A 25,135-nucleotide genomic window follows, 5' to 3' on the forward strand; every position below is an offset into this window, starting at 1 on the left:
CACCCTTGGGCTTTGGGGGCGCAACTCTCCGAAACTAAGAAATGAGGGCGCACTGCTGCCATCTAACGTTTCCTTTACCCACCGAACCACGTCACATCTTTTTGTTTTTTTTATTATGAAAAGCTTTAGTTTTCATGAGCAGCTTATTCATTTAAAGCATTCTTATTAAAGATCTGTGAGACAATGACCACACTGTTGTAAGGACAAGTCTCAGGCTTAGGTGCCCTTAAATCCGGGAAATGTCTTTATGACGACTTACAAAAAGACAAATATGAAAGAGAAATTTGAAAAAAAAAAAAAACTTTTATAATTTGATCTTCCAATATCTTGTGACTCCTGGATGCTGCTGCACAATGTCACGTATACATCTCAGCACACATCACTGCATTTTAGCCACATTCTTTCAATATGCACTTCTGTTTATAGAGACGTATGATCCATGCAGTATTCAGGGTTTCTGCTGAACTATCACACAGTCCACATACAGCATATACTAACAGTTCATGGTTCATCTCATAACAGATCACCTACAGTCATGGATGGATTACTGAACGGCTGAGAGGGCCCAGGGCCCCATGCAGTCTGGAGGCCACTAGACCAGAGAATTATAGGGACTGTTAGCCATTTGTTGGAAAGTCAATCAATAACAAAAAAAAAAAGTAACTAAAAATGGGCAAAATTAAAATTGGTGCTAAATCAATGCAAAGTGATTCAAAAGACAAAGAGCTGGAAATAAATCAGATAAAAACATAATCATGGACGACACAAGCTGATTACAAATCATGTGGTTGTTCAGTGCTCTTACTCCTACAGAGCCTTTCACGTCTGTGCCCAGGGCCCTGTTGTTTTATAACATGTCCATAACTACAGTACAGTTGCCCCCCTTCCTTTTATGTTTCTTTTCATATTCTTAGACATCTAACTTGTCCTTTTTTTTTTTTTTTACACATTCCTTTTTCTTAGACATAGGCAAAAAAAATGTTTTTTATGACTTGAAGCATTTCTGGAGAGGTTTTTAGTGAATTATCCAGTGTGTGACTGAGTGACAACATATGAGGACTTTATATAAAAAACAGCACTTCTGCTGTGGAGGAAAGACATAAAGGTCAATAGGATATGTTTATGATCCACTAACAGGATCTTTAAAAACCAGATTTGTTGTGATAGTTGACAGTAGATTCCACGTGTCTCTGACAACAAAACATTATACTTTATCCAGTTAGATAACTTAAATATTGTAAATCCACAAAATGAGATAAAGTATTGGATTGAACATGTACATTGATGTATGATAATAAAGGAGTGACAAAAGGTGTTCTGTAAATAAGATTTAATTTGTTAATCTGAAAATGTATAGCAAGTCATATATTGCCTTATAGTACAGTCTGTATCATCATAATACAATTTACAGGTTTGTGTTTTTTGGGTTTCTATGCCAGTGACAAAATATAAAGCATAGAAAAGCTGTGTTAAACAAACAAGGTCCAGAGGCCATTATCTTAATGTGTTGCGACTGCACAGTTAAAGGGTCTTTTACAGTTTTACAGAGGAAGTGATTTAGACAACAGCACAACACATGAACCTAAATCAACGGACCGTCAGCATCAATACATAATCATGATATCATTTATTGCACAAGCCAATCCATATGAACACATTCTAAAATAAAAAGAAAGCCATTTATCTTAATCTAAGACATATATAAATTAACCAACTCAATGTCAAATTAAAACTGAATTCATGGAAGATTCTGTGTTTCTATATTTGTGTATACTGAACCACACACACTCCCCACACAATTTATGCCCCTGTGTGCTCACACACACACACACACACACACACACAAACACACGCCGACACCCACACGTATACTCATACGGTGACAATAAATGCAGAGAGAAGGACTCAATCCAAATCCATGGCAGTCTTCCCCTTCAGCAGCAGTTGCAGCAGCAGATTTTCACCCCGCATTATTTAGTCACTCATCGTAACCAAGGCTGTGGAGAGACAGATATGAAGGTTCATTCAGTTAATCACCATTATCAATGAAGGCGTCACAGATTTTAACTGCATGGGGACTAAAGTGACTTTAGTGGAAGAGTTTATGATAGTGTCTTCAGCAGGTGAAGAGATGCTTACAATTGTTTTTGTGTCTTCTTTGTCCAAAACCTTTTGCGCTTGGTCTGGAGGAAACTTGAGTATGGATGTAATCACTTTGGCCATTGTCTGTGTATGAGGGGCAAATAATTAATCATTGAAAAAGCTTGATAGTCAGTATTAAAATCAAACAGAAGCCTGGGATTTCATTTTATCATTTTAATATCCTTTTCACAAACACTAGATATACTAATCCCTAACCTTTGGCACAGAGATCCAATCATCAATTCTGAGACAATAAAACCCAACAAGACCAAACAAAGAGAGAGGAAGATTTAAAAAAAAAAAAAAAAAAAAATCACATCTGTGTAATTGACTCCAGGCCTATCTGCCAGGGTGCATGCATTTCCCCATAAACACGGGGGATAATCAGAAACAGGGCTGCTGTGTAGGAAACCCAACTGCCCAACCAACACTAAAGCAGGCCAGCATGTCTTTAAAAGGCAAATCTGCGTCATGCAAGATGTGTGTGCTAGCAGGCAGCCTGGGGGACATCCTTCACATAGGGGAGGTCTGCCATGTTGCCATAAAGAGTAACTGTTTGCTAAGGAGCTGGGAAAATCCCGCTGACTTTAGGACCATGTCAACAGCACTGTTAATTAGGGAGATCACTGTCAGCTTCACCCAAGAATACTGGACAACATGACTTTTACAGGACTTTCTCAATGACCTATCATTTTGAAGCAGATCCAGGTCTTTGTGTACCCCACTATAAAATGACACTGATACAGTATTATCACTTATCGATCGTTGGATTTTATGTTTTGAGGACATTCTAAATCCTGGAGTAGTTTCCATCACTGTCTCAGTTGCCACAGTCAACCAAATGCAAGTTCATAGTTTGGTACTCACTCAAGATTTTTTATGCTTCATAGGTAAAAGGGGATGGGTGGGCTTACTTTTGTTTCCCGTCCCATCATGTATTCAAACAACACCTTCCTCAGATACTCCATTTCAGTGGGCTCTGAGAGTGCGTCAGTGCTGTTGAATCCAGGATCTGTAAAGACAAAAACAGGCATTTAATCATCTGAGACCTGGTCAGTCTCATTACAATGCATGGACTCTAGTATTCAAACGTCACATTAAAGACCTATTTAATGAAGAAAGACATCATTTTAAGGTCCCATTACTGGGTCATATATGAATGTTCTATATGAATTGCCTGTGTTTTAATGAAACTATGTATGAAGTTTAGGGTATAAATAAAACAAATGGGATGTAACTGTAAGTTAGAAATCAAAATGCAATTTCAAAATTATTCTTTGTGTTTATTTTTTCCTTCTTTAGTTTCAAATTAACACAAACATACAGTAGAATGCCTGTCACTGTCAAATACAGTGGCTGAACTATGGCATATGGAAAAAAAAAAAAAACAGAATATGTTTGTGTTAGCAACCAAACATAGAACCACTTCCTGCATGGCTTTGGGATCAAATTAGGCATTAACTACATGCACAGGAAAGAATGGTGAGACTCAGCATGGGCACTTTAATACTGCAAGAGTCTAGGAATGAACATTTTAATTCTCTGCCCAGAGCTACAACACCATGAGCCCTCCAAAAACTGTTACCACTTGGTTTGGGCTGGTAACACTTTACTGCTACTACAACAGGTAGTTAGGAACAGCACCCACATGCTCCAGGTTTATCTGGAATAATCATTGAGACACCACCAAATGTCCCAGTGTGTGCCAAGAGACACCATGTAAATGGAGAAAAGGAAAAGGTGATAGAGAAGTGCAAGCAACTCTTTGATCTCTGGTGTTAAATAGTGGGCCGCCAGTAAACCCCAACCTTTGTCCTCCTGACCTACTGTTGCAGCAGCTGACTGACTGTTCCACCAACCACAGAGATACAGGCCTAAAACTGGATATCACCAGCTTTATGAACAAACTGAAACCAAAGCTCTGGGTGTGTTAAGTACTTTGAACTGATTCACGGCAAGCAGAAGAAGATGCTGTCACTAATAAGTACTGTTATCAAAACACAGGACAGCATTGGTATAATGCTGGATATAATACGTGTACTAGAAGCGGAGGATTTGAGAAGTCTGGTTGCTGCAGGGTCCTGTGTGGGAAACATTAAGACCACAATCTGCAAAACCCATTAAATCCAAGGATGGCTTCTTTACCGCCCCCCTTCTGACAGCAGGCTCTCTCTAACACACCAGCGTGGATGGTTTCACAGGAGAGCAGAACTCACTTAATCTAAATACACACACACAGACCATATTTTTGGTTTATGATAAGCTGGAGGATACTTCATTGACTTATAGTCAGACGGTGGAGGCCTAGCCTAACTTTAACCACAACAGTTCAATGTCTACCCCTAACCCTTATTCTAACTTTAACTGAACCCTAATTATACCAACAGCTCTACTCACACTCAGTAAAACACAAAAGTAAAGTTAACTCAGACCATCATTCACATTCTACTCAGTTTCTGCATCTGTCCCATCTCTGGTCCACTAAGTGATGTGGGCACTGGCAGATACCTGGAACTGTCAAAACAGCAAATCTGACATTTTACAGAGCAGCAGAGCTTTATTCATAAAAATCATAACTTATGATTGAGTCGAGAACTTATGATTGAGTAACGATATATAATTGTGTAAAAACCGCATTACAATAAAGTGTTGGGCAACCTCTGCTGTGCTATAGGCATGCAAGTAGTTTAAGGTGCACCTCTTCATGACACTGCACTGTGGTCATGTGTTATACAGCGGATCTATGTTGTGCTGATCTGAAAAGGAAATTGGCTCAAGAAGCAGAACTAAATGATTCATGGTGTTAAAGGTACCTTTGAATGTGCTCCCAAGATGAGTTACAACGGTCTTTCTGTGGAAACATTTAATCTTGTCCTCAAGTGAGCGGATCTACCGTGGAGAAACACATAAGCATACACAGATTAGTAATATTTTTGAAAAAGCTATTTGACCCTAGGGGGCTAACTGTATGCATTAGGTTAAATGCTGCATGGGGCATAAGCATTCTGTTGGTCATCCTTAGGGGATGTTTGTGAAAATGATTGTGTGTGAGAAAAGCTGTAGGAGGGATTGCTTCAATTGTTTATAGGGTTAAACCAAATGTAAACAGATGTGCTGTGTAATTAAGCTGATGCAGCAGGAGAGAAGTAGCCACTCTTGCCGAAGGCCACAGAATCCTGAGAGTGCACTGCATGGGATTTGCTGCTTGCTTGTCCCTGCAAGGTACGCACACACGAAGCCCGACACTCACTTTCTCAACAAACTCCTGCTCCTTTAGCCGAGCCTGGCTCAGCAAAGTCGTCTTCTCAGCAAGCTGAGCCTGGGGCAGGGAACAAAATGTTATTGATCCAGATTAAAAGGTTTACAGAGGAACAAGAAATCCAGTGTACTCTACTCAATGATGCAAGTTTTCTCATCTAATAAGTGGTTTACACTGGGAAATGGCTTAAATTGTATGAATCCTAGAAATAGCAACACCAGAAATACTGGAACCAACAAACATACCTGTAGATCCTCTGCACTCATCTGTGCCCAAACAGGAAAAAAGAGGGAAGAACTTTATGTTAGAAAGTGACACAATACTCCCTAGATCATCAAATGTGTTTTAATCTGTTACTTAAAATAGTTCCCAAAAACAGGCAATGAAGACCTGAAGACCTGTTTTGGAAGCCACGCTCAGGTGGAAGAAATCACAAAGGTGATGGTCTCTATAGAGACACACACTGACCCTCTGTCTAAATGAAGAATGGTTTGTGAGGTCCATAGTAAGAAAAGACCTCCCTGAGTACAAACCCAATCTAGCCATAAAGTCATTACCTCACTAGGGAAAAATGCAACAGAGAGCAGTGTAATTCTGTTTCTGTGTACATCTGGTCTAGTGTGTAAAGGTAGAAGAAGCAATGCAGGGGTCTCATGGCACCTCAACACCTGGGTAAAACGTCTCACTGGAGTCATTATGTCCAGTATGACCTCTTTCCAGCATGCACATCTTGCATGTAAGTACTGCTCTAGTATAAATCTAAGGCCTAGAATCGCCTCATGTGATGATAATTGAGAACAGCGATTGAGGCTGGCTGCTGCCTCACAATCTCTGCTTTTTGAGAACATTCCTGAGTGATTCACATAAGCATCCCGCACGCTTGGGAGAGCAGTCAGACAGCCGAGCAAGAAACAGATCAGAGCAAATTACATCAGCAAATTGTACCTGAGCCCTTAGACAGAAACCTTCAATGACGAAAAAAGATAAAGGAAAAGATAACTGATTACTGCTAAGTCTGTTAAGATGGACGTGAACTTTCTATAAGGAAACTGAAGTGGCCGACTGGCTCTGACACAAAAATGTGTCTCGATTAGGCTGTCATTCAAAACTAGTAATGCTTCCATCAGACTCCAGCCTATTCCTAAGAGGACACTGGAAACAAGTGACATTTATTATACAGCCATTTCTTTTTATATAGCTATTATAATATGCCTTATGAGTTCTGCAGAGTCACTGTACAAATTTAATCTAAACCCCAAATCTTGGATACAACACACACTACCTACAGGTATAAATTTCTACATCTGTGTAAATGGAAAAATGCTTCCAATACATCAACCATTTGAGACACCATCACACATGTTTAATGACCAGGTACAGTATGTCAGACAATCTTAGTACCTCAGAAGTGCCATAGCTCTTTGCTTGTAACTCCTCCAGTTCCTTCTGAACTTGCCACACTCTATCTCCCATCTCCTCCTCTCGACTCTGGGTAAAATAAAATAAAATAAATAAAATCAATCAACTGCTGAGTCATTTCCTATGTTTCATCTCAGCATCACAACTTAACTATGTCTTTCTTTCAGACCTTCCACACTTTGTTATATTTGGAGAACAATTTTATCCCAGCCACTGACTGTTCTTATTAAATCTTTTGATCAGGTTTCAAATATGTACTGTTCAGCAGACATTCAACTGATGATTAACTCAAGTTTTTTTGACCAGAGATTCTCCAGGGGAAGGGGCTGCCAGAGGATTTGTGGAAACATTACAGAGAACAATTTATGATTTCAACCCATTAGCAAGTGAGCAGAAACAAGTTAAAACAGCTAAAAAAAAAAAAAAAAAGTAAAAGAAATTATTTATACAGTTAACAGCAAAGGGATAAATAGCTACACAGCTGAAATAGCTAAAAGCATAAACAGTGGCCATAGTTAGCGAAAAGTAATAGTAAACAGTTGCTTAAATGGATAAATAACTGAAGTAGCTGAAAGTAAAAGGATAAATGGTTGAAACATCACTTGTACAGATTTGCTGTGACATCATTTCACCCATTTTTATTATCATTAGTGGCATAATATAAACATTTAGAACATGATTGGTGGACTCTATGAAGGGGTATTTGAGTTCATATACTTGGGCTGTGAGGCATGTCTGAGGAAAAAAATGGTGGGAACCACTGCTTTGAACTAAAAGAACGTAGCTGCCAACTTGTGCAGTGATAGTTTCCAAATGGTGGGTGGGGTTAATCTTTCCATTTCAAACCTATACAAAGAGGTCTGCATTTGGGAAAAAGATCCTTTCAAGTTTTATCTTTGTACAATACCTGTATAACCTGCTCATATTTCTGAACAGTTCTATGCAAATCATCCTCCTTCTGGGTGATCAACTTCCTCAGCTGACTGGTTTCTTCACGATGGCTATTGATGAGCTCCGTTTCAACATTCTGGGCCTTTGCTGTGACGAGGAAAGAGAAAGAAGCCAGAGTTGGCACATGAAGAAATTCATACTCCGAAGGGCTCACTCACATCCCATCTGGAATGTAACAGTATTCTACCATGAAGGATACAAGGAAACATGGCAGTTCAGGCACTCTCTTTCCAAGTGCAATGATCACTTAATTTTGTCCCACCCAGTGCCAAGATGAAAAAACACTTAATGTTTCCATGTTTTTATTCCACCCTACTGTTGTACATGAAAGCCAGCTATACTTAAGGTTGATTTTTCATTTTATGGCAGGTATGTGAGTGCCAAAAACTCAAGGAGAATGTATTATACTGTAGTGACTTCACCACAACAAAGATGATTATTTTAATCATGCATATCCCCAAAACAGACGCAACTCTTGTCACTTTAATTACATGAATGGAAAAGCATTTTTCTTTTCAGCCTCACCAATGGCTTCCTTCACAGCAGTATCAAGCTCCTTCTCTTTCAAGGCCATTTGTGTGTTGAACTCTCTCATCAGCTGCTTGATGGCAGAATTGTGCTTCATTTCCACATCTTCTATCTCCAGTCTATTAGAACAGAATAATTAAGGAAATGTATTTAAGTAGCATGGACACCACATAAATATTTACAGTTTATTACAACCACTTGCCCACAAATGCAGATTAGTTTTCAGATATAAATTATTTGTTAACTTGTCACGAACTTACTTCAGCTTTTTCTCATTCTCTTCTAACAGCTCTTTCTTCATGTAGCCCAGGTCCTGTTCATGCTCCTTCCTCAGTAATCGGATGTCTTTCTGTAACCGGTTGAAGTCCTTGTGGAGTTTCTCTTTCTCGTTCCTCACCTGACTCAGGTTGCTCCTGAGAGCGTCCAGAGATTCACCGTCCTCATCCTGCGGAGGAGAGTGGTTTTCCATCTCGCTTTCCATCACGCTCTTGGTTTGCTGTACGCTGCTACATTCCACCTTCATCTCAGCCTCAACTACTGATGGATTTTGGACCTGCCTAATACTTGTCTGATGCTGATCAAGCTCGGCATCCTTTGCTCGTATTTCTTCTTTTAGGTGGCTTATTTCTGCCAGGAGTTTTTCCTTCTGCTCTTCTGCTTCTTTTAGCTTTGCCTCCATTTCATGTAGTGCTGATTCTGTTTCTTTGAGCTCCTCTTGTTGTGCTGTGTCTCTCTGAAGAGAGGACAGCTTCTCTTCATACATCTTTTTCAATTCCTCTAAAGACTTTTCTTTTTCAAGCCTCTCATTACTCAGAATTTGCTCCTGCTCTTCCTTAAGTTTGGCAAGAGCTTCCTCAAGTGTTTTTGTTTTTTCTTCCAATGTTTCTATGTGTTGTTTTCCAGACATTTCATTGCTCTTGATTTCCTCCAGGCTGGTCTGAAGGGCCTTGATCGCCTGCTCTTTCTCCTCAAGTTGTGAGGTGAGCTGTTTTTTAATCTGAACAATTTTCTGCTCCGCTTTTTTCTTCAGCTCTGACACTTTCCGGGCGCTCTCTGCGGATAACTTTTCTTCAGTTACCTTCAGGCTTTCATCCTTGCTCTTGATAATCTCATCTTTCATCCTTTCAAATTCCTCCCTTTCACTTTCAAGCTCACGTTTACACTTTTGGTTGTCTTCCTCGAGGGACTGTAGTTTTTCCATCATCTCCTGCTCCAAGTTACCATTCTGATTGCACTGCATCTGGGTCTGTTGCAGCTGCTCTACCAACTCTTTCTTTTCACGCTCCCTGATGCTGTGCTGCTGTTTGAGGTCGTCTGTGAGTTGTTCACACTCTTTTGTCTTTAAGGCTAACTGCTCCTGAAGCTCTCCCAGTTGACTGACGCAGGTCTCCAGCTCTGAGGTGAGTCCGCTGACCTTTTGCTCTTTCTCACTCAACACCTGGTCCATCTCAGACTTGCTGATGGACTGATTGTCAATACTTGCCTTTAGATTTAGCAGAGCTTCATTCTTTTCCGAGATTTCTCGCTCGAGCTCTTCAAGCCTGGTCTGCAGAGATGTAATAGTGTTGTCATTCTGGCTGAACTTCATCTCATACTCGGACAGACTGTTCCTGAGTGCATCTCCTTGCTCTAACGCACACTTTCTCTCCTGCTCTAATCTCTCAATGGTCTGCTCCATTTGAGCAGCAGCCTGTTGTTTCTCCTCTTTATACTGCTGGTTCAGCTGATTTATGGCTTCCTCCTTCTCTTTTATGCTACTTGCTAGCTGATTTTTCAGGTCACTGATGATTCTTTCCAAGTCGCTCATACGGGACTCGTTTGTTTCCATACTTTCTGATATGCTTCTGTTCATGCTACTCAGCTCCTCAATCTTCTGAACCTTTTCATTGATAGACTGAGAATGATGCTCCTTCTCATGTGTTAAGGCATTGATTTGCTCCCAATGAGCATTTACCTGAGCTTTCATCTGTTCTAATGAAATGCATAGATTGTTATTCTCCTCCGTCTGCTGGCGGAGATTCTCCTCTAAAGTGCTAATTCTGTCTACTTTTGTAAGGATGGTGTTTTTGAGATGTCCTACTTTTTTCTGACTCCAGAGCAGCCTGTCTTTCAGCTCTTTCACCCGACATTCAACTTTCTGACAGAGTTCAGCTGACCCACACTCCACTTTTGACTGAATCTCTTTACAGCAATGGTCCATTTGGTTGCTGATCATTATTAGTTGCTGCTGGAACTCTGCTTCATTGGATTGTAACCGAATGGCAGCTTCCTCAAATTTACTTTGCAAGTCTTGACTTTCTTTACATCTGGAACCTTCCACTTCCTTAAGCTGTTTCTCTGTTTCCTCCAGCTTCTCTGACAAAGTCTTAAATTTGTCTCTGCTCTCTTCCTCTGTCATGTTCAGCTTGTCTTGAAGGGCGTTTCTCTCATTCAGAGCCTGGTTAAGGTTCCTCTCCACTGACTCCATTTGCTCTTTAAGCAACGCTTCAACCTGAGACAAACTTTCAAGCTTAACTGCTGCTTTGTTAAGTTCTTCTTGCAGCTTCTGCACGGTGGTTTTTCGAATTGCCAGGTCCTCCTTTAAATCCTTTATTTCACATAACATTTGTTCATTCTCCTCTCTGCTTCTGCTAAGTTTCTGAGATAGCTCCTCCTGATCCTGGGTCTTCTCCTGTAGTATCTGTGTCTGTTTCTCCATTATTTCCTCTTCTTGCTGTCCTAACTTCTTCTGCCAGCGGCGCTCAAGATCCTCAATCTCATGCTTATGGGTGTCACGTAGCTTCTCCAGTTCTTCCTTATGGTTGGCCTGCAGCTCTGACATTGCACTGCTGAGGCCCTGGGAACTTTTTTGGGCCATCTCAAGAATTTTTTCTTGAATTTGTTGCTCTTTCTGCTGAAGCTCAATCTCCTTCTTTCGAAGTTCTTCTTTCATGTCCTCTTCAACCTGCTGAAGCTTTTTCTTAAAATCGTCCCTCATTTCTTTGGCCCTCTGTTTGAACTTTTCCATCTTGGTTTCATGTTTTTTCACATTAGCTTCCATCTCAGCTATAGTGTTTTTAACCACCTTCTCAAGAGCAGCCTTTTCATCATCCAGCTGTTTCTTGAGACATATTTGTTCTTCTTGCTTAGTGTTCAGTTGTGCAGTAAATGACTCCTCCTGCTCCGAGAGGTTCGTTTTGGTTTGTTGTAACTCGAGCTCCAGATCTTGAAGTGACTTCTCCTTTTGCTGACAATCATTCTTTGCTAGATCTAACTGATGTTTCAAATCTGCCAAATCCCTCTTACACTCATCAAGCTCCTGTGTGATCTTATTTAACTCTGCATTTGACTCCTTTAGGCTCCCATTTTCCAGCTGGGATTGTGACAGACTCTGCTGCAACTCCTCCAATTCCTTAACCTTGACATGTAGCTCTTGGACAGTGGAATGTGAGTCCTCTTGTAGTGTTTTTTCCCTCAGGATGTGTTCTTCAAGTTCCTTTTCCTTTTCCCTCAGGACAATCTTCAAGGCGTTAAGCTCCTCCTTTAGAGTTTTCTCTAGACCTCCAAGTGACTGCTCATGCTCCTTTTTGATATTTTCAAGTTCTACACTGTGCTTTGCCACCTGATCTTGAAACCTCTTCTCATGTTCCCGCTGAGCTAAACCATGAGCATCTTCAGATGCCACCAACTTCTCCTCCAGAAGCTGTTTACTCTTCAAAGCCTCAGAAAGTTCAGAGGAAACTGCCTCCAGCTCTGCCTGCTTTTCATCCAGTTTCTCCAATGTTTTCTGGTTCATGTCTTCAACATGTGCTTGGAACTGCAGCTCTTTTTCTTTCAGAAGGGTCTCCACTTCGGCTCTGTGTTTTTCATTAAGCTCCTCAACAGCAGCATCATGCTGCTCCGTTAGGGAGCTCTTGTGCTTTTCCAGCTGTTCCTGGTGCTTTTTCTCTAATGCTGAGATTTGCTGTTTGTGCTGATTCTTCAATTTGTCCAACTCACTGGAAAGTTCATGGGACAGATCTGATCCATCTTCTGATATCTTCTCCAGGGAACTCTCCAGCTCCAATATTCGCTGCAATCACATGTAGGTTGTTAGGTTATTTTAGAAAGTTAGTTCATAATTTCACAAGATCCTAAACACATTAGTGACAGGTATTTTGACCAATTAAACTGCACAGAATCAGTATCATTTCCACCAAATATTCAAAGCTTTAAAAGTATGGAGGAATGGTATTTCTGAAAAACAGTCCTCAAATTATCAACTTACTGATTTCTAACATTTGATTGCAATGTAACCAACTTTACTGTGCTCTGTAGAAAAGTTATTTATGTACAGTGAGCATTATTTTATATTTAATAGATTTGAACCTAAATGTTCAGTATTAGTCAAGTAACATTTAAAGGTTAAAAACAAACAAACAAAAGAAAACTCACAGTTTTTGCAGTTTCTAACTCCAGTTGTATCTCTTTCATCCTGTTATCAGCTTCTGTCTGCAGAGCTGTCTTTTGTAACTCTGCATCCTCCAGAGCCAGAGAAGCCTGCTGCTCGTGCTCCTTGGATAGATGGGCAAACTCCTCTTTGCACTGCTCCTAAGCAACACAACATTTTAAAAGGGATTGTTTTTCATCTGATTTTCTTGTATATGCTGTGAAATTTGATTAGTGAAAACATTTAGCACCCACCACAGCGTTGTTGACTCTGACACTTATCTCTGCTTCCTTAGCAGCCAAAGCTTCACTGTGGAGCTTTTCCAAACCAGCTACTGTTTCCTCTGATGATTTCTAACAAAGAAATAACAATAATATCTAAACTAAACATTAAAACATAAATTGCATTGTAAATAATAATGCAGTGGATTGAAAAAAATCTATTTAATTATAATAACAGTTTTCTGCTTGACTATTATTTTTTTTATTGTAAACACATTAAATAATAACTGTACTAAGTAGTAAGTAAGCTAGTAGTACTTAACTTAAATTAAATGAATATAACAAACCAACCAAAATAACCAACTCGCACAGACAGCCAATAATATTAAAGTACTATTAACTTCTCCAACATGAAAATAAACAAGTGCTCTGCAGAAGGCACTTCTGACCTTCATGATGGTGACAACCTCCTGTTTGACTCGTGTCAGTTCCTGCTGCAGACTCTTCCTCTCTTCCTCACTGGCCCTTTCAACTTCTTTGACTTGCTCCTCCAGCTGAACCTGCAGCTGCTTCCGGGCCTCCTCCGCCCTCTGGGCTACACCCAATGCCCGTTCAAGTTCTTCAAATGCTTTGGGAAAAAAATCCCTGCATATTATTAACATATTCAGAAAAGAGCTTTTTCCTGTAAATGTACAAAAGTGGTATTTACTTACCCGATTTCTCAGCCTTTTCTTTCTGTTCCTGCAATTCTTCTTTCTGGACAGTAGCCTGCTGGAGCCTGGAGCGTAGCTGTGCAATCTCCTCTTCTTTCATTTCCAGTGTCTCATGCATCTGACGCTTTGTCTCAGCAATAACCATTCCCTGAAAGCCAGTAACACATAAAAGATAACCATGCTTTCAACTACCTTTTGAGCAAATGACACTGACATTAATGTAGACTTGAAAATTACTATCTCTGTATTTTGAACCACAATTGTTTTTGACATTAAGTACTTTCAGCATTCCTCATGCTCATGAGCTGCTGTCCATCCTGCAGAGCTAGGGTCAAAGTTTAAGAGAAACAATATGGGGCTGTGCTTCAAGGTTTCGGACTTCTTTTCTCAGTGGAAGAGTAAAAAAAAAAAAAAAAAAAACCTGTCTGGTCTTCTAGCACAAATGAAACTGCAGGTCCTTCAAACAAGATTTGACTACAGCCTAAAAAACTCGACACCCACCTTGTCTTGCTCAAGCTGTTCAATGAGGTTCTTGGCATCACGCAGCTGAGTGATCAGCTTAGTCTTTTCTGTTGTGTGCAGTTCCTATAAACATAAATCATTTGGCAAATTTACAGATGACATTGTCATGTATGTTTAACTGTCAATAGAAATATATATGCTTCTTTACACAGATCATTTCATATCCTGTATAACCTCTGGTTAGATAACTTCAAAATGAGCTGTTTTCTGCACCACCCAGGATGCCTCACCCACAAGCCAAATAACCAGAGAGTGTACACAAGCCCAGCTAAACCAACAAGGCGACCCAAATTACAGCCCAGTTTTGCAGCAGTGGCATGTAGTAGCTATGTCTCTGTGCCACCACAGTTTAACCAGTGGTTACTACACAGGAAATGCTGGATTCACAGGGGTGTAGTTGTTTTTATCTGTGTGTCACATAATGTGTCTACATATTCTTAACAGTATGTTGATGATTACAAGTTAATACTAAAATAAATGTATAATATATTCAAAAAACAATAAAAAGATGGTCTGTTTTACAGAATACTTGTTTTAGGCAGAGGATGAGCACAGCTGAGACAAGCAGTTCATGCCTGTTAACCTTTTTCCTGACACAGGTTAGGCCCATTCACAAACAGTCTGCAGATTTCACAAAAAATTGAAGGCATTCAACAAAATAAGCTGCATGTTTTCGCAGTATGTTTGTGATGTTGGAGAACATCAGAGCGGGTATGGAGAAGTTAAACAAGCTGATCATACCACTGAGGCAAAATATTTAAAAAAAATCAATGAAAATAATGGTTCAATGTCAGTGTGACATGACATAAACTCTTGTCCTGGAGCTTCACCATGGAATTTGGATGTTTATACTCTGAGAAACACAGCAATCCATTGTGAAAGATAATGGACTCATAAGCAGTGGACCATAAAGACATTTTGCAAAACATTAATTACCCTAAACACATTATATACTCATGTGCAGCGTCTCAGCCCAGCTCTATTTTAATCAAACCTCTTCCAAATTACAGTTTACTGCTAGCTCAGTTTCTAGTGGGTGCTTGTCTCAGGGATATCTTTTTGAAATATCTGGGGTGATCTGATTAATTTGACTAAGAAAAATGTAATATTATAGTATAACTATGGTCCACACTTAGATATCACTGTTAAACACAGATTAGACACCTTCATCTTCTCCAGCTCCTGCAGTCTCTCCTGCAGCTGCTCCTGCAGAGTTTCATTCTCACTGCCCAGCTGTGCGCTTCGCTCCTTGTGCATACGCATCACTTCTGTGCACTTCTGCAGTAGGTTTTCTTGCCTCTTCACTCTCTTTTGTAGACCTTCCAAAAGTTTGGTTGGATCACTGTTGCCCTCTCCTGTCCAGAAAATGAAATGCACAGATTAAAAAGCAACATTACATGTCCCTAAAAGAAATGTCATATAAATTTTACATAGAATAACATAATGGCTCCTAAATTAACTGCATGTGCAAAATATAACAATAATGTAATGATTTAATAAATATACTTTAAACCTATGTAAAATATAAGCTTACCCTCAGTTACTTCAGGTTCTACTTCTTCCTCTTTAGAAGGACTCTGTGTTGCAGAAGCAGAGTTTTCTGTATCTTCAGACTGAGTGACCTCACCTTCAGTTGGCAGTGCACCATCAGAGTCCCTCTTGAGTCGTTTCTTCAGCAGAGCAACCTAACAGAAAAAAACAAAAGCCAGAGTTAGTAAAATTAACCTTTCTATCTACTTAGTTCAAATTTCTGCAAATCTGTACATATAACACTTTTTTTTTTTCACTGTATTGGCATATTATTACAGTAAACCACATCACATGATATATATTGTATTTGGGGAGTTTTATCACTTCAGAGGAAATGTTATATAAAACAAAAGCTGTATAAATAAGACTTGTCAGCTTAATAATTACAAATAAATTAAATCTAAGGACCAACATATGAGGTGATTCTTCTGCTGTTTTTCACATTTTTCCCAAACTTGTGATTTCTTGAAGTACATAAGTTGATGTTTTTCTGAGACAGAGTAATGTACAAAAAAGGGACAGCGATCTTGCCGTTTATACTGGAGAAACTTTTACCCCCCACTTCAAGCAGACCCACACTATCGTGCACAGCATATACCAACAAACTCACCTGCGTTTGGAGGACAGTGATCATCTGGTCTTTCTCCTCCAGCGCCGCATCAAACTCGTCCTGCAGATGTTTCTTGGCCTGCTGGTCCATTTGAAGCTCCTAGAGATCATTCAACATGTTCACTCACATGTATAGCTTTAACGAAAAACAAAGACACATATTGACCTAGAGAGACAAGAGAAGAGAAACAACATCCATAAAATATAGCCATACCTCACGCAGCTCCCCTATCCTGCGGAGAGCTTTATCTTGACTCTGACTGAGGATGGCCTAAAGGGAACAACAAGAGAAATGAACACCTAATCAACGCAGGATACTACATATAAAAAAAACATGTCTAATGATAAATGCACTGGAGAAAAACATATGAAAAATAATAGCAAAATTTTAAAGACATTACCTGTGTTTTTTCTTTATCTCGTTGTACTGTTCGATAAGCTGTAACAAGCTGTGTAATGAAGAAGAGGTAAGTAAAAAGGGAAGAAAGAGAAAACAGAGGGAAGAGAAAGAGAAACCATAATTATACTCTGTTACTGCTAGGTGCTATACACTGAATAAGATGACAAACTTTAATCCTCTAGGAGCCATTTCCTTTGACTCTCACCTCTGAGTACTTCCCTCTGTACTTCCCCAAGCTCCTCTCCACTCTAAGCAGCCGGTGCAACAGCTGCTCTTTGGAAAGGGCTTCGGTGCTTCCTGGTGGTTCCTCAGCCTCACTCTCAATATCTGAGGGGGGATCATAAGAGGGAGCACCCGAGGACTCATTTTCTCCCAAATGTGTCAGGGAATCACGTGATGAGCTTCGGACCAGGTTTTCTTTAGAAGGAGAGCGGAAGAGGTTTTCTGCTCGACTGGCACCACTGCGAATCAATGACTCCACTGAGGGAACTTTTAACTGCAGTTTCTGGGCAAACGACTGGTGCTCCTCTCTCTGTTAAGATGTTCGAGATATTTCATGAAAATTAAACTAGTCATAATATGGGCAATAGCATAATAACAATTTGTCGTTTAAAAAGGAGGTGTCAAAAGATTGAATAATAAACATACGTGAGGAGAGGCACTTTCATCACCATTGATGCTACCTCTGGGAGACCTTGGTGGTCCTTTAGAGGCACTCTGCATAAAAAAATATATATTATCAAAGAAAGGAATACAGTGTCAGTGAACTTGTCCTGGGCCAGTTAGTTATCCACACCCAGTGTGGCTCTCCCTGATTACTCTGAAAGGAGCAATATTAGTATTGCTGGGAGCAATGCAGGGGCAGTGGGTACCCTCATGCAAATTGGAAAAAACAGAGGGGTTATATACATAAAAGAAGGCATCACTACAGAACAGTCAACAAAAAAGGGTTAAATATACACTACAAAACAGTCATGACATCAGAATAGACAGTTAAAGTCAAGTTGGAGAGCCAGTATTTGAATTAAAGATGCTTGGCAGTGCCATGTGCAGCTGTATTACAAGAGCACAAAGACATAACTGTTGTAAGTGAACATTTAGCAGCTTAGTTGTTTGGCTGTCTTGTTAGAAGCAGGATCAGAGTAAGCAAATTTTCTCCTCCCTTTTCCAGCTCCGTGCTACTCCTTCCTCTGGATTACTGAGCAAAAACACTCATCTTTTATTTCCTGGTTCTTGTTGAAATTTTCTTAATGGAACTGCAGTTGCTCAAGTCTTGGTTTTAACAATGGCTCTTTTCTAAAAAATAAATAATGAAGTATGACTTAGAAAATATCACTGGCAATCTAGTTACTTTTACAGAGCCAGCTGAGGTTTCAAATTAAATTATTTAATGTATTTTTACTGGGTATGGCAGCCACTGTTTGATTCAATGAATCGTGTATGTGTGTATGCATGTATGTGTATGTGTATGTGTGTGTGTGTGTGTGTGTGTGTGTTAGGGACAACAGAGTATTAAGGAAAGAATAACTTTACTCTTGAGTGTTTCAATTTAAAAGGCTAAATATTTTCTTTTATTCAAGAAAAAAGGGACACTATGCCACAGGTCCTTGATCCTTGGTTAAAATATGAATGACAATGAATTATCATGGAGTATTTAGTCCATAAAAGCACAGTGGGGTCAGTTTTGTTTATTCTCACAGATGTCCATACATCTACAGATCTCAAACTTTTGAGAAAAACCAGCTTTGCAAGTGAAATAAAAGGGTATGCATTCAACTCCCTTGTTACGGCTATTGACAATGTGTCACAACTTTACCCATCAACTTGTCACGTTTTTGTCATTTTTAATTTGCCATTTTCCTGCATGTTAAAGTTGGATAATGACTAATGGAAAGTGACTTTAAGGAGGCCGACAACAGACCAAAACTCTTTTTCTACATGCTCAAAAACTACCCATCCAAATTCTCACAGGAACAAATGAGACACCAAATTCTGTGACTCACAATAACTACTACCACTACCTTAATACAGTACCGCCATACAGATCATTTAAAGAGACATAAAGACTGCTTGAATGAAGTTCCAGGTCAAAAATGACAGCAGGCAAAACACATTTTTACCACCAAAATAAAACGCGAACCTAAGAATTTAATGAAGCAGTTTTATGGGATAACAATCATTGGATTCAGCAATCAATATCATGGTATGATGTGATAACATTCTTATAACATATAGGATGGTACATGAAACTGTGATTGATTTAATATATTTGTGATTAATGAGAAGAGAAGGTAATCGCTCTTGCGTGTGTAGCTGCAGTGCACTCAAACTCTCCAGACTCAGTTCTGACCAATTTCCCTTTTACTGCTGCTGACACCACAATGCGTCAGTGTAGGGATGGTATCAGCCAAGTAATGAGTGGAGTGTCTGGTGTTCGGACCAGAGGGTTGCATTTTTGCATCCTCAGAAAATCTCAAGTGTCTGTTCTCAGTATTCTTTAAATGCTGTCTGACAAACTTCAGGAAAGATGGCTGCCCTTCTGACAGGTACTCCCATCTCTGCAGAGGTGTCCTGAGCACTGTTCCCTCCCTGACCAAAGTCTTTCTTGTCTGGTTCCAACTCCAAGAAGAGTGCTGGAGTACATCTTTCATTTGATAATTACAGATCTTTGTTATTAAAGGTTATTAAATATAGATTTAAGGGAAAATGACAATGTTGTCCAATTAATATGATATCAACAAAACAACAGATGTATGCAAAAAATGATGGTGTTACTGCCCAAGAGTGAGGGTTTGGGGTAATTACATTTTTAAGATTTAGGTTTTTAGATTTTTAAATTAGAAGCATATGAAACCATAGGAACTACATATACAGGGCTCCAGACTGGTTGCATTGGTTGCACTGGTGTGCCTAACTTTTCTATTTAGGTGCACCAAATTTTGCCCTTAACATCACAATTATACATTTGTTTTACTTTTTGTCAGTGTAAATTGTAAACAGGGGTAATGATGCAGATAAATACTTGTCCTTATTTGAACAACAGAACAAACATGAAAATTAAGAAAAACTGTGACCCTAGAAATCATAAATGCCATGTAAAGGCAGTGGTGATTTCAATAGATGTCTTTTTTTTGTTAAGGTGACACAGGCAGCATTGTTACAATAGGAAGGGTTAATGTTCAGGCTGTTCTGCTTCATTCAGCTTATTTGCAATTTGAAGTTAGAGAAAGTCAGCTCTTTTGCATTATATGCAACATTGAATTTGCGGCATCTCTAACTCCTCACTGCCACAGCTTGCTATTGCTTGGCGCAGAAATGCTGCAAGGAGTGGGGGGGGGTGTTGTGCACACACTTACTTCGACATAAGATGTGCTTCTTTGACAGGCTGTTATTTTGATGACAGCGAAAGCAGTGTTGTCAGCCTCGCCTGGCCACATTCTTTACAGTCTATGCATTGCATTGCTAATTTTGTCATACCTTAACCACTGAATCTGTGTAAGCCAATCTTTATTAAAAGGAATATATTTTAGATTATTTTTGTTCCTTTGCCTCTGTCTCTGGTCTGATGCTGTTTCTATCGCCAGGGTTAAGAATCTTATCAGTGGGAATAGGGAGCGACAGCTGTACGATTTCCTCAGGTCTAGGTTGGACCTACCAGGGCCAGGATTGATTGTTTATGTTTCATTATCACTACCAAATGAGTTGCACTCTGGAGCCCTGCATATATATCATTCATATTAAAGAAATGTTTGACTTTACATGTTACATCAAATGCATCTGAGACATTCAAATAAAAATACAATTTGTTAGCAAATGAACAATTAATTTATTTGTAAAAATGCAAAAACTGAGTGATTTTCCTTTAGTGGTATAGTAGCTAACACTGTTTTTTCTATCACAGATGATGAAGATTAGGTGATTGTTTCAAATGCTAATTACCTCCAGTCTTCTTACTGCAGCCACATAAAAGCAAATCATCTTGTTTTTAAGCTCCAACTATAAGTGCATCTACATGTACAAAAGTGTTTGTTTATTTGGAAAAGTTAAAAGCATTGCAACATTTCAACTGCCCATAACTTGTTAAATGAAAACATAACTCTCCAAATAAACAGACTGGTGGGGAAGAAGGATCAAAGGCCATCAGGCAACATAACAGGGTGTTGAGGATCTATATGGCAGGCAACTAAGGATAGCTAAAGACAAAGGGGCAATTATCAGTTCTGTGACAGGTCAATATAACTGAAGGGTAGGGCAATAAACTGACAAACAAGCTTCTATCTCACAATGTAAACCCCATTTGATGCAGGGTTGGCCTAAGATGCCTTCTTGTTGCTAAATCCAAAGGAAACAGGAGACAGAGCAGGGAACAAGCTGTCCCTACTTGGGTCACAGTCCTCTACCGATTCCCCAGAGACGCAGATATGGGAGGAAGGAAGAGGGCAAGAGGAGAAGGAGGAGAAAGATGAGGAGGAAGAGGCAGGAAGTGAGGACAAACTCACCACACTGGCTACCGGGGCCGTTTTGGGTCGTTTTGAATGGTCCAGAGCAAAGATAGTATACTCAGAGAGAAAAGCGGGCTCTGCTATCATCCCGGCCAGCATCTGACCCCGTCAGTGCAGTAACGGGACGAAAGATGGGGAAAGGAGAGGAACACAGAGAGCAATGAGAAAAACAACACCATGAGTGTGAAATAGCGCTGAAGGGAGTGTCCAGCCAGGCTGTCCAGAAGACACTGGCCGAGAGAAACTGAGATGGATGGAGAGAAAGATAGTGTAGAGAGAGATATAGGGAAAGATACTACATGAAATATGAAGACAAATCAAAAGTGAGTAAGTGAAACACTCAATCAACATTAATGTCATGAATAACACTTTGACATATTTGCATGTAGTATTATCTTGCCAAAAATGGATTAGATCTGTAATGAAACCTACATTTTCAGAGATGTCAAAGTGTTAAAGATTCATGAGGTGAAAAAAGATGTTGTGATGACAAGGAGGCCGCATTACAACAACACATCTGTGCTTCCAAAGGATAAAGTAGAGTTTAGAAACCTGACCAAAAGAGGCAATGTCACTATTCCAGCTAATTGGTCTTCGAGGACCTAAAGACTTAAATAAATAATAAGAAATCAAACAATTTCTTTTATCTCAAGTTTAAATGATCTATATTAAAACTCAAACCATATTTGCATAATCTATCTTTGAGACATATTCAGTACTGTACCTCCTTTCTGTTCTTCTACCTTGCATAGACTTGCCTATATCCACGGGGGGGGGGGATTTGCAACACATCATCAAAGAGGGAAAAAAAAACACTTAGGATACATAAATAATTCATACACATGCTTAAATATGGTCTGCTCTCCACCAAGAACAGGCCCTTCCTAATGTGCATGATTGAATATTAGGTTTTATATTAGACTTAAGTTATTAATAATTACTTCATAATAACAATTATCCAAATTATTGTAAGGATGAACATAAAATGCCAATTAACCCAAATTTTGACTTCTTTGTAGAAAAACATGCAGTTAAATGAAGAAAACAAACTAACAGACCATACCTGCATATCACAATAATGCAAAAAGTAATGATGATACAGTGATAACTTCATTACAACATCAATCATCACTATGTTACTTCAGCCTGTGTGGTCTCATGAATTTTTAAGGACCCTGTGGTGAGAAATCTACTGCCTGAAGTAATGGAACAGCTATGAAGCAACAGGGAGTAGGCTTAGGGAACAATATGCATGTGTTTTATTATATCAATAAACTGTGATCAGTAGGGGATACAGAGTAAAGTATGAGTTTTGAAAATCATCAGCTGCCTACACACTTTAAAAATTGAAGACATTACCTGGTCACTGACTTACAATCTCCTGGTACCACAATCAAAAAGGCACTGGTGTGTTAATAGGGAACATTAGGCATAACAAAACACAAGACAGATTTTTTAGGACTGACAGAGACATTACTCTGAGCTGAAAATTATAGCCAAATATGAGCTGGGAAAAGGACATGGCACTCCACAGGTTGCAGTTTGAGCTCAAAGATATTATAGATACATCTATCCCAGAGTGACACCATGCTTACCTCTCTATCACTGGGCAACGACGTGCCATCATGATCGAACGGGGGGGTTTGGCTGCTGCGCCGATCGCCAAAGCCTGTCTGTTAAAATAAAAAAAGTTTATATATTTCAATCAAATATAAAGAAACCACCTGCCTCAGAATGCTCTGTCTTGTTCTGATATGAATTTGATCAATGACCTATAACAATTTGATGAATGCTTTTTGCCTCATTGAACTTTAATTTGTTAATCGTCTTCTCTGAAATCATCTTAACCTGTTGAACAGGTATCACATACAAACTTAAATAAACAATGTAATAAATAAACAAACAACAATCACACAAAGAGTGGTCCAAAGCAGTAATCAAAAATTACACAAAAGGGTTTAAGCACAATTACATGAGAATTACAAGCCTTGTCCTGCTTCAAACTAGGCATAGCAACACTCAAATATGTTTTTTGGATTTACATAAAAAAACAAGCAACAGAGCTCTAAAAAGGCCAAAATCATCTTTGTTCAAACTGGGGGTCGACGACTAAAAATCATGTCAACATACGCTGCACCCTGACAAACTGCTGACAGGTAAGGACAGGTTGAACCTGACTGGCAGGGATGTCACATACAGTGCTCACTACCATTAAACCCGAGCTGAAGCAGCTTTGTGGAGGCGTTTCCAGCGATTATTTACTTTAGATTTCGTATGTTTTACATTGGTATTCTCTGACGGCAAGCGTCTGACCCTGACAAGAATAACGTGTCAGATAAATCCACCTACAGTCCATGCAGTCATTAAACAGTCACGCCCATGTCCTCTAAGTGTCGATTAAACATTGCCCGACCACCGCTATGGCTACAACGAGGGTCACTTTTTGTTGTTGCTGTTGTTGTTGTTATTGTTTTGTTCCACCTGGGAACATCAGTTTTATCAATAACAAGTTCTCCTGAACGCACCTTACCAGCTAACTGACGTAGCATGGTGCTAACGTTACAAGAAAAGGCAAACTCTCAAAATGAGGTTAAAAAAACGCTGACAGGGTGCTACGTTAAGCCAACGAGACACTCCTTAAAATTCATCTCGAAACATGAAGCACAGTTTCAACGAAACCACGACTATTTTTCTTTGTAAACAGATGTAGCTTAGCTCTCTGCTTTACAGCACACCAACCTGGGCCTGCTGAGGTGACTGCGCATTCCTCTGCGGGGACTGCTCCTCGTTTATCTTCTGCTTCAGTTTTTTAAACATCCTGTCGCGCCGATACAGCTGACAGCCGGTGAGCAACACACCACTACCCGGCGGAAATGTGTTTTAATGTTGTTAGCCTGACATCCAGCCCCCCAGTGAAGACTTCCTTGTTCGCTTCTGAGACCAAGCAGGTAACGGAGCCCTCTGCGCATGTGTGGCCAACGTGGAGGAAAACTGTTACGTCATAGTTAAAGGGACAGTCCGGGTCAAATTGACCACAGCGCCACCTGTGCTGTTATTGCTGCCTTTTGACAAAGGCTTAGTGGAGAAGTATTCGTTGGTGGCATATTTTGTCTACGCACTACAACTAAATAAAAACAGGAAAAAAACAAAGCATTTGTCTGTCTTAATGCAAAGTCTCATGTTAGCTCCAGTAACATTTTTCTAAGTTATATTAAATTTTTTGTTCAAAAGGTGATCAAACTGCTTGACCTGTTGTTCTATCAATTATATGAAGCTTTATACACCTTACAATTTAGAAAAAAAATAAAACAAAAATGCCACTTATGGAAACTAGGCTAAAATATCTTATTTTTTCTGACTAAAACCAATACTAATATTAACAGAAACCTAGATAAATCATTATATACATAAGCTATCATCTTTGCAAGATGCAAGAGCAACTGTTTTGAATAAGTACATACTGACTCAACAATGCCTAACAAATGTTATAGGTGAGAATTTGTTTTCACCATAGAAAAGGGCCAAAGGTTAAAGAAATGAGTGTTTATTGCTTAGCTGATGATCTAAGATGAATCCATGCACTCCGATGTTTTGTATAAATCAGTTATTGGTATTTCTAAAAGTGGGACATCTGTGTGTTTGCTCCTCGTCTGAGTCATAATATCCCTGGGTAATGCAATAAAAACTGTGACAGACAGAGAAGACAGTGTGGGCGAAAGTCGTGGTTTAAATATGTGGTATTTTCCTTCCTCTGGGATCTGGCAATGTGTAAATATCTGAAATAAACATTTCTGAGTCAGATTTTGCTGTCTGGTGGAAAAAGACTTTAAGACATGCATATATCTTTGTGGCTTAAAGCCATTAAAATGAAGACATGAAAATGCGATTTGCATGTTTTTACCATTGTGACTCTAATTCTGACAATTCAGCA

At 39.4% G+C, this 25,135-nt stretch overlaps 1 protein-coding gene across 2 annotated transcripts; it reads right to left on the reverse strand.

Moving 5' to 3' along the window:
- Positions 1-1,315: 1,315 nt before the first annotated feature.
- golga4 (golgin A4) lies at positions 1,316-24,170 on the reverse strand. 2 transcript variants are annotated; one of them, XM_026310156.1, is made up of 24 exons: positions 23,944-24,170; positions 22,800-22,877; positions 17,351-17,419; positions 16,908-17,234; positions 16,704-16,751; positions 16,517-16,573; positions 16,304-16,402; positions 15,698-15,848; positions 15,328-15,518; positions 14,143-14,226; positions 13,642-13,789; positions 13,378-13,556; positions 12,962-13,060; positions 12,713-12,868; positions 8,560-12,350; positions 8,297-8,418; positions 7,728-7,858; positions 6,803-6,889; positions 5,647-5,667; positions 5,393-5,461; positions 4,956-5,031; positions 3,057-3,154; positions 2,140-2,226; positions 1,316-1,997 (listed from the first exon to the last, which is right to left on the reverse strand). In XM_026310156.1, exons 1-24 carry the CDS (start codon positions 24,019-24,021, stop codon positions 1,983-1,985), a joined length of 6,261 nt encoding a protein of 2,086 aa, XP_026165941.1. In that variant the 5' UTR covers positions 24,022-24,170; the 3' UTR covers positions 1,316-1,982. The 2 variants fall into 2 exon arrangements, with proteins under 2 accessions (XP_026165941.1, XP_026165942.1); XM_026310157.1 differs by lacking the exons at positions 22,800-22,877; positions 23,944-24,170 and adding an exon at positions 21,202-21,789.
- Between the last annotated feature and the right edge of the window lie 965 nt (positions 24,171-25,135).

Source organism: Mastacembelus armatus, chromosome 15 (genome assembly GCF_900324485.2).
Source record: "Mastacembelus armatus chromosome 15, fMasArm1.2, whole genome shotgun sequence".
Classification (NCBI taxonomy): Eukaryota; Metazoa; Chordata; class Actinopteri; order Synbranchiformes; family Mastacembelidae; genus Mastacembelus; species Mastacembelus armatus.

Excerpts from the sequence above, each read along its gene's own strand:
- golga4 (XM_026310156.1), bottom strand. The coding sequence starts at position 24,021 with ATGTTTAAAAAACTGAAGCAGAAGATAAACGAGGAGCAGTCCCCGCAG. Across the intron at positions 13,790-14,142 it reads AACAGCTTGAGCAAGACAAG|GGAATGGTTATTGCTGAGAC; the intron begins GTGGGTGTCGAG and ends ACTGGCTTTCAG. Across the intron at positions 12,351-12,712 it reads AGTTAGAAACTGCAAAAACT|CGAATATTGGAGCTGGAGAG; the intron begins GTGAGTTTTCTT and ends ATGTGATTGCAG.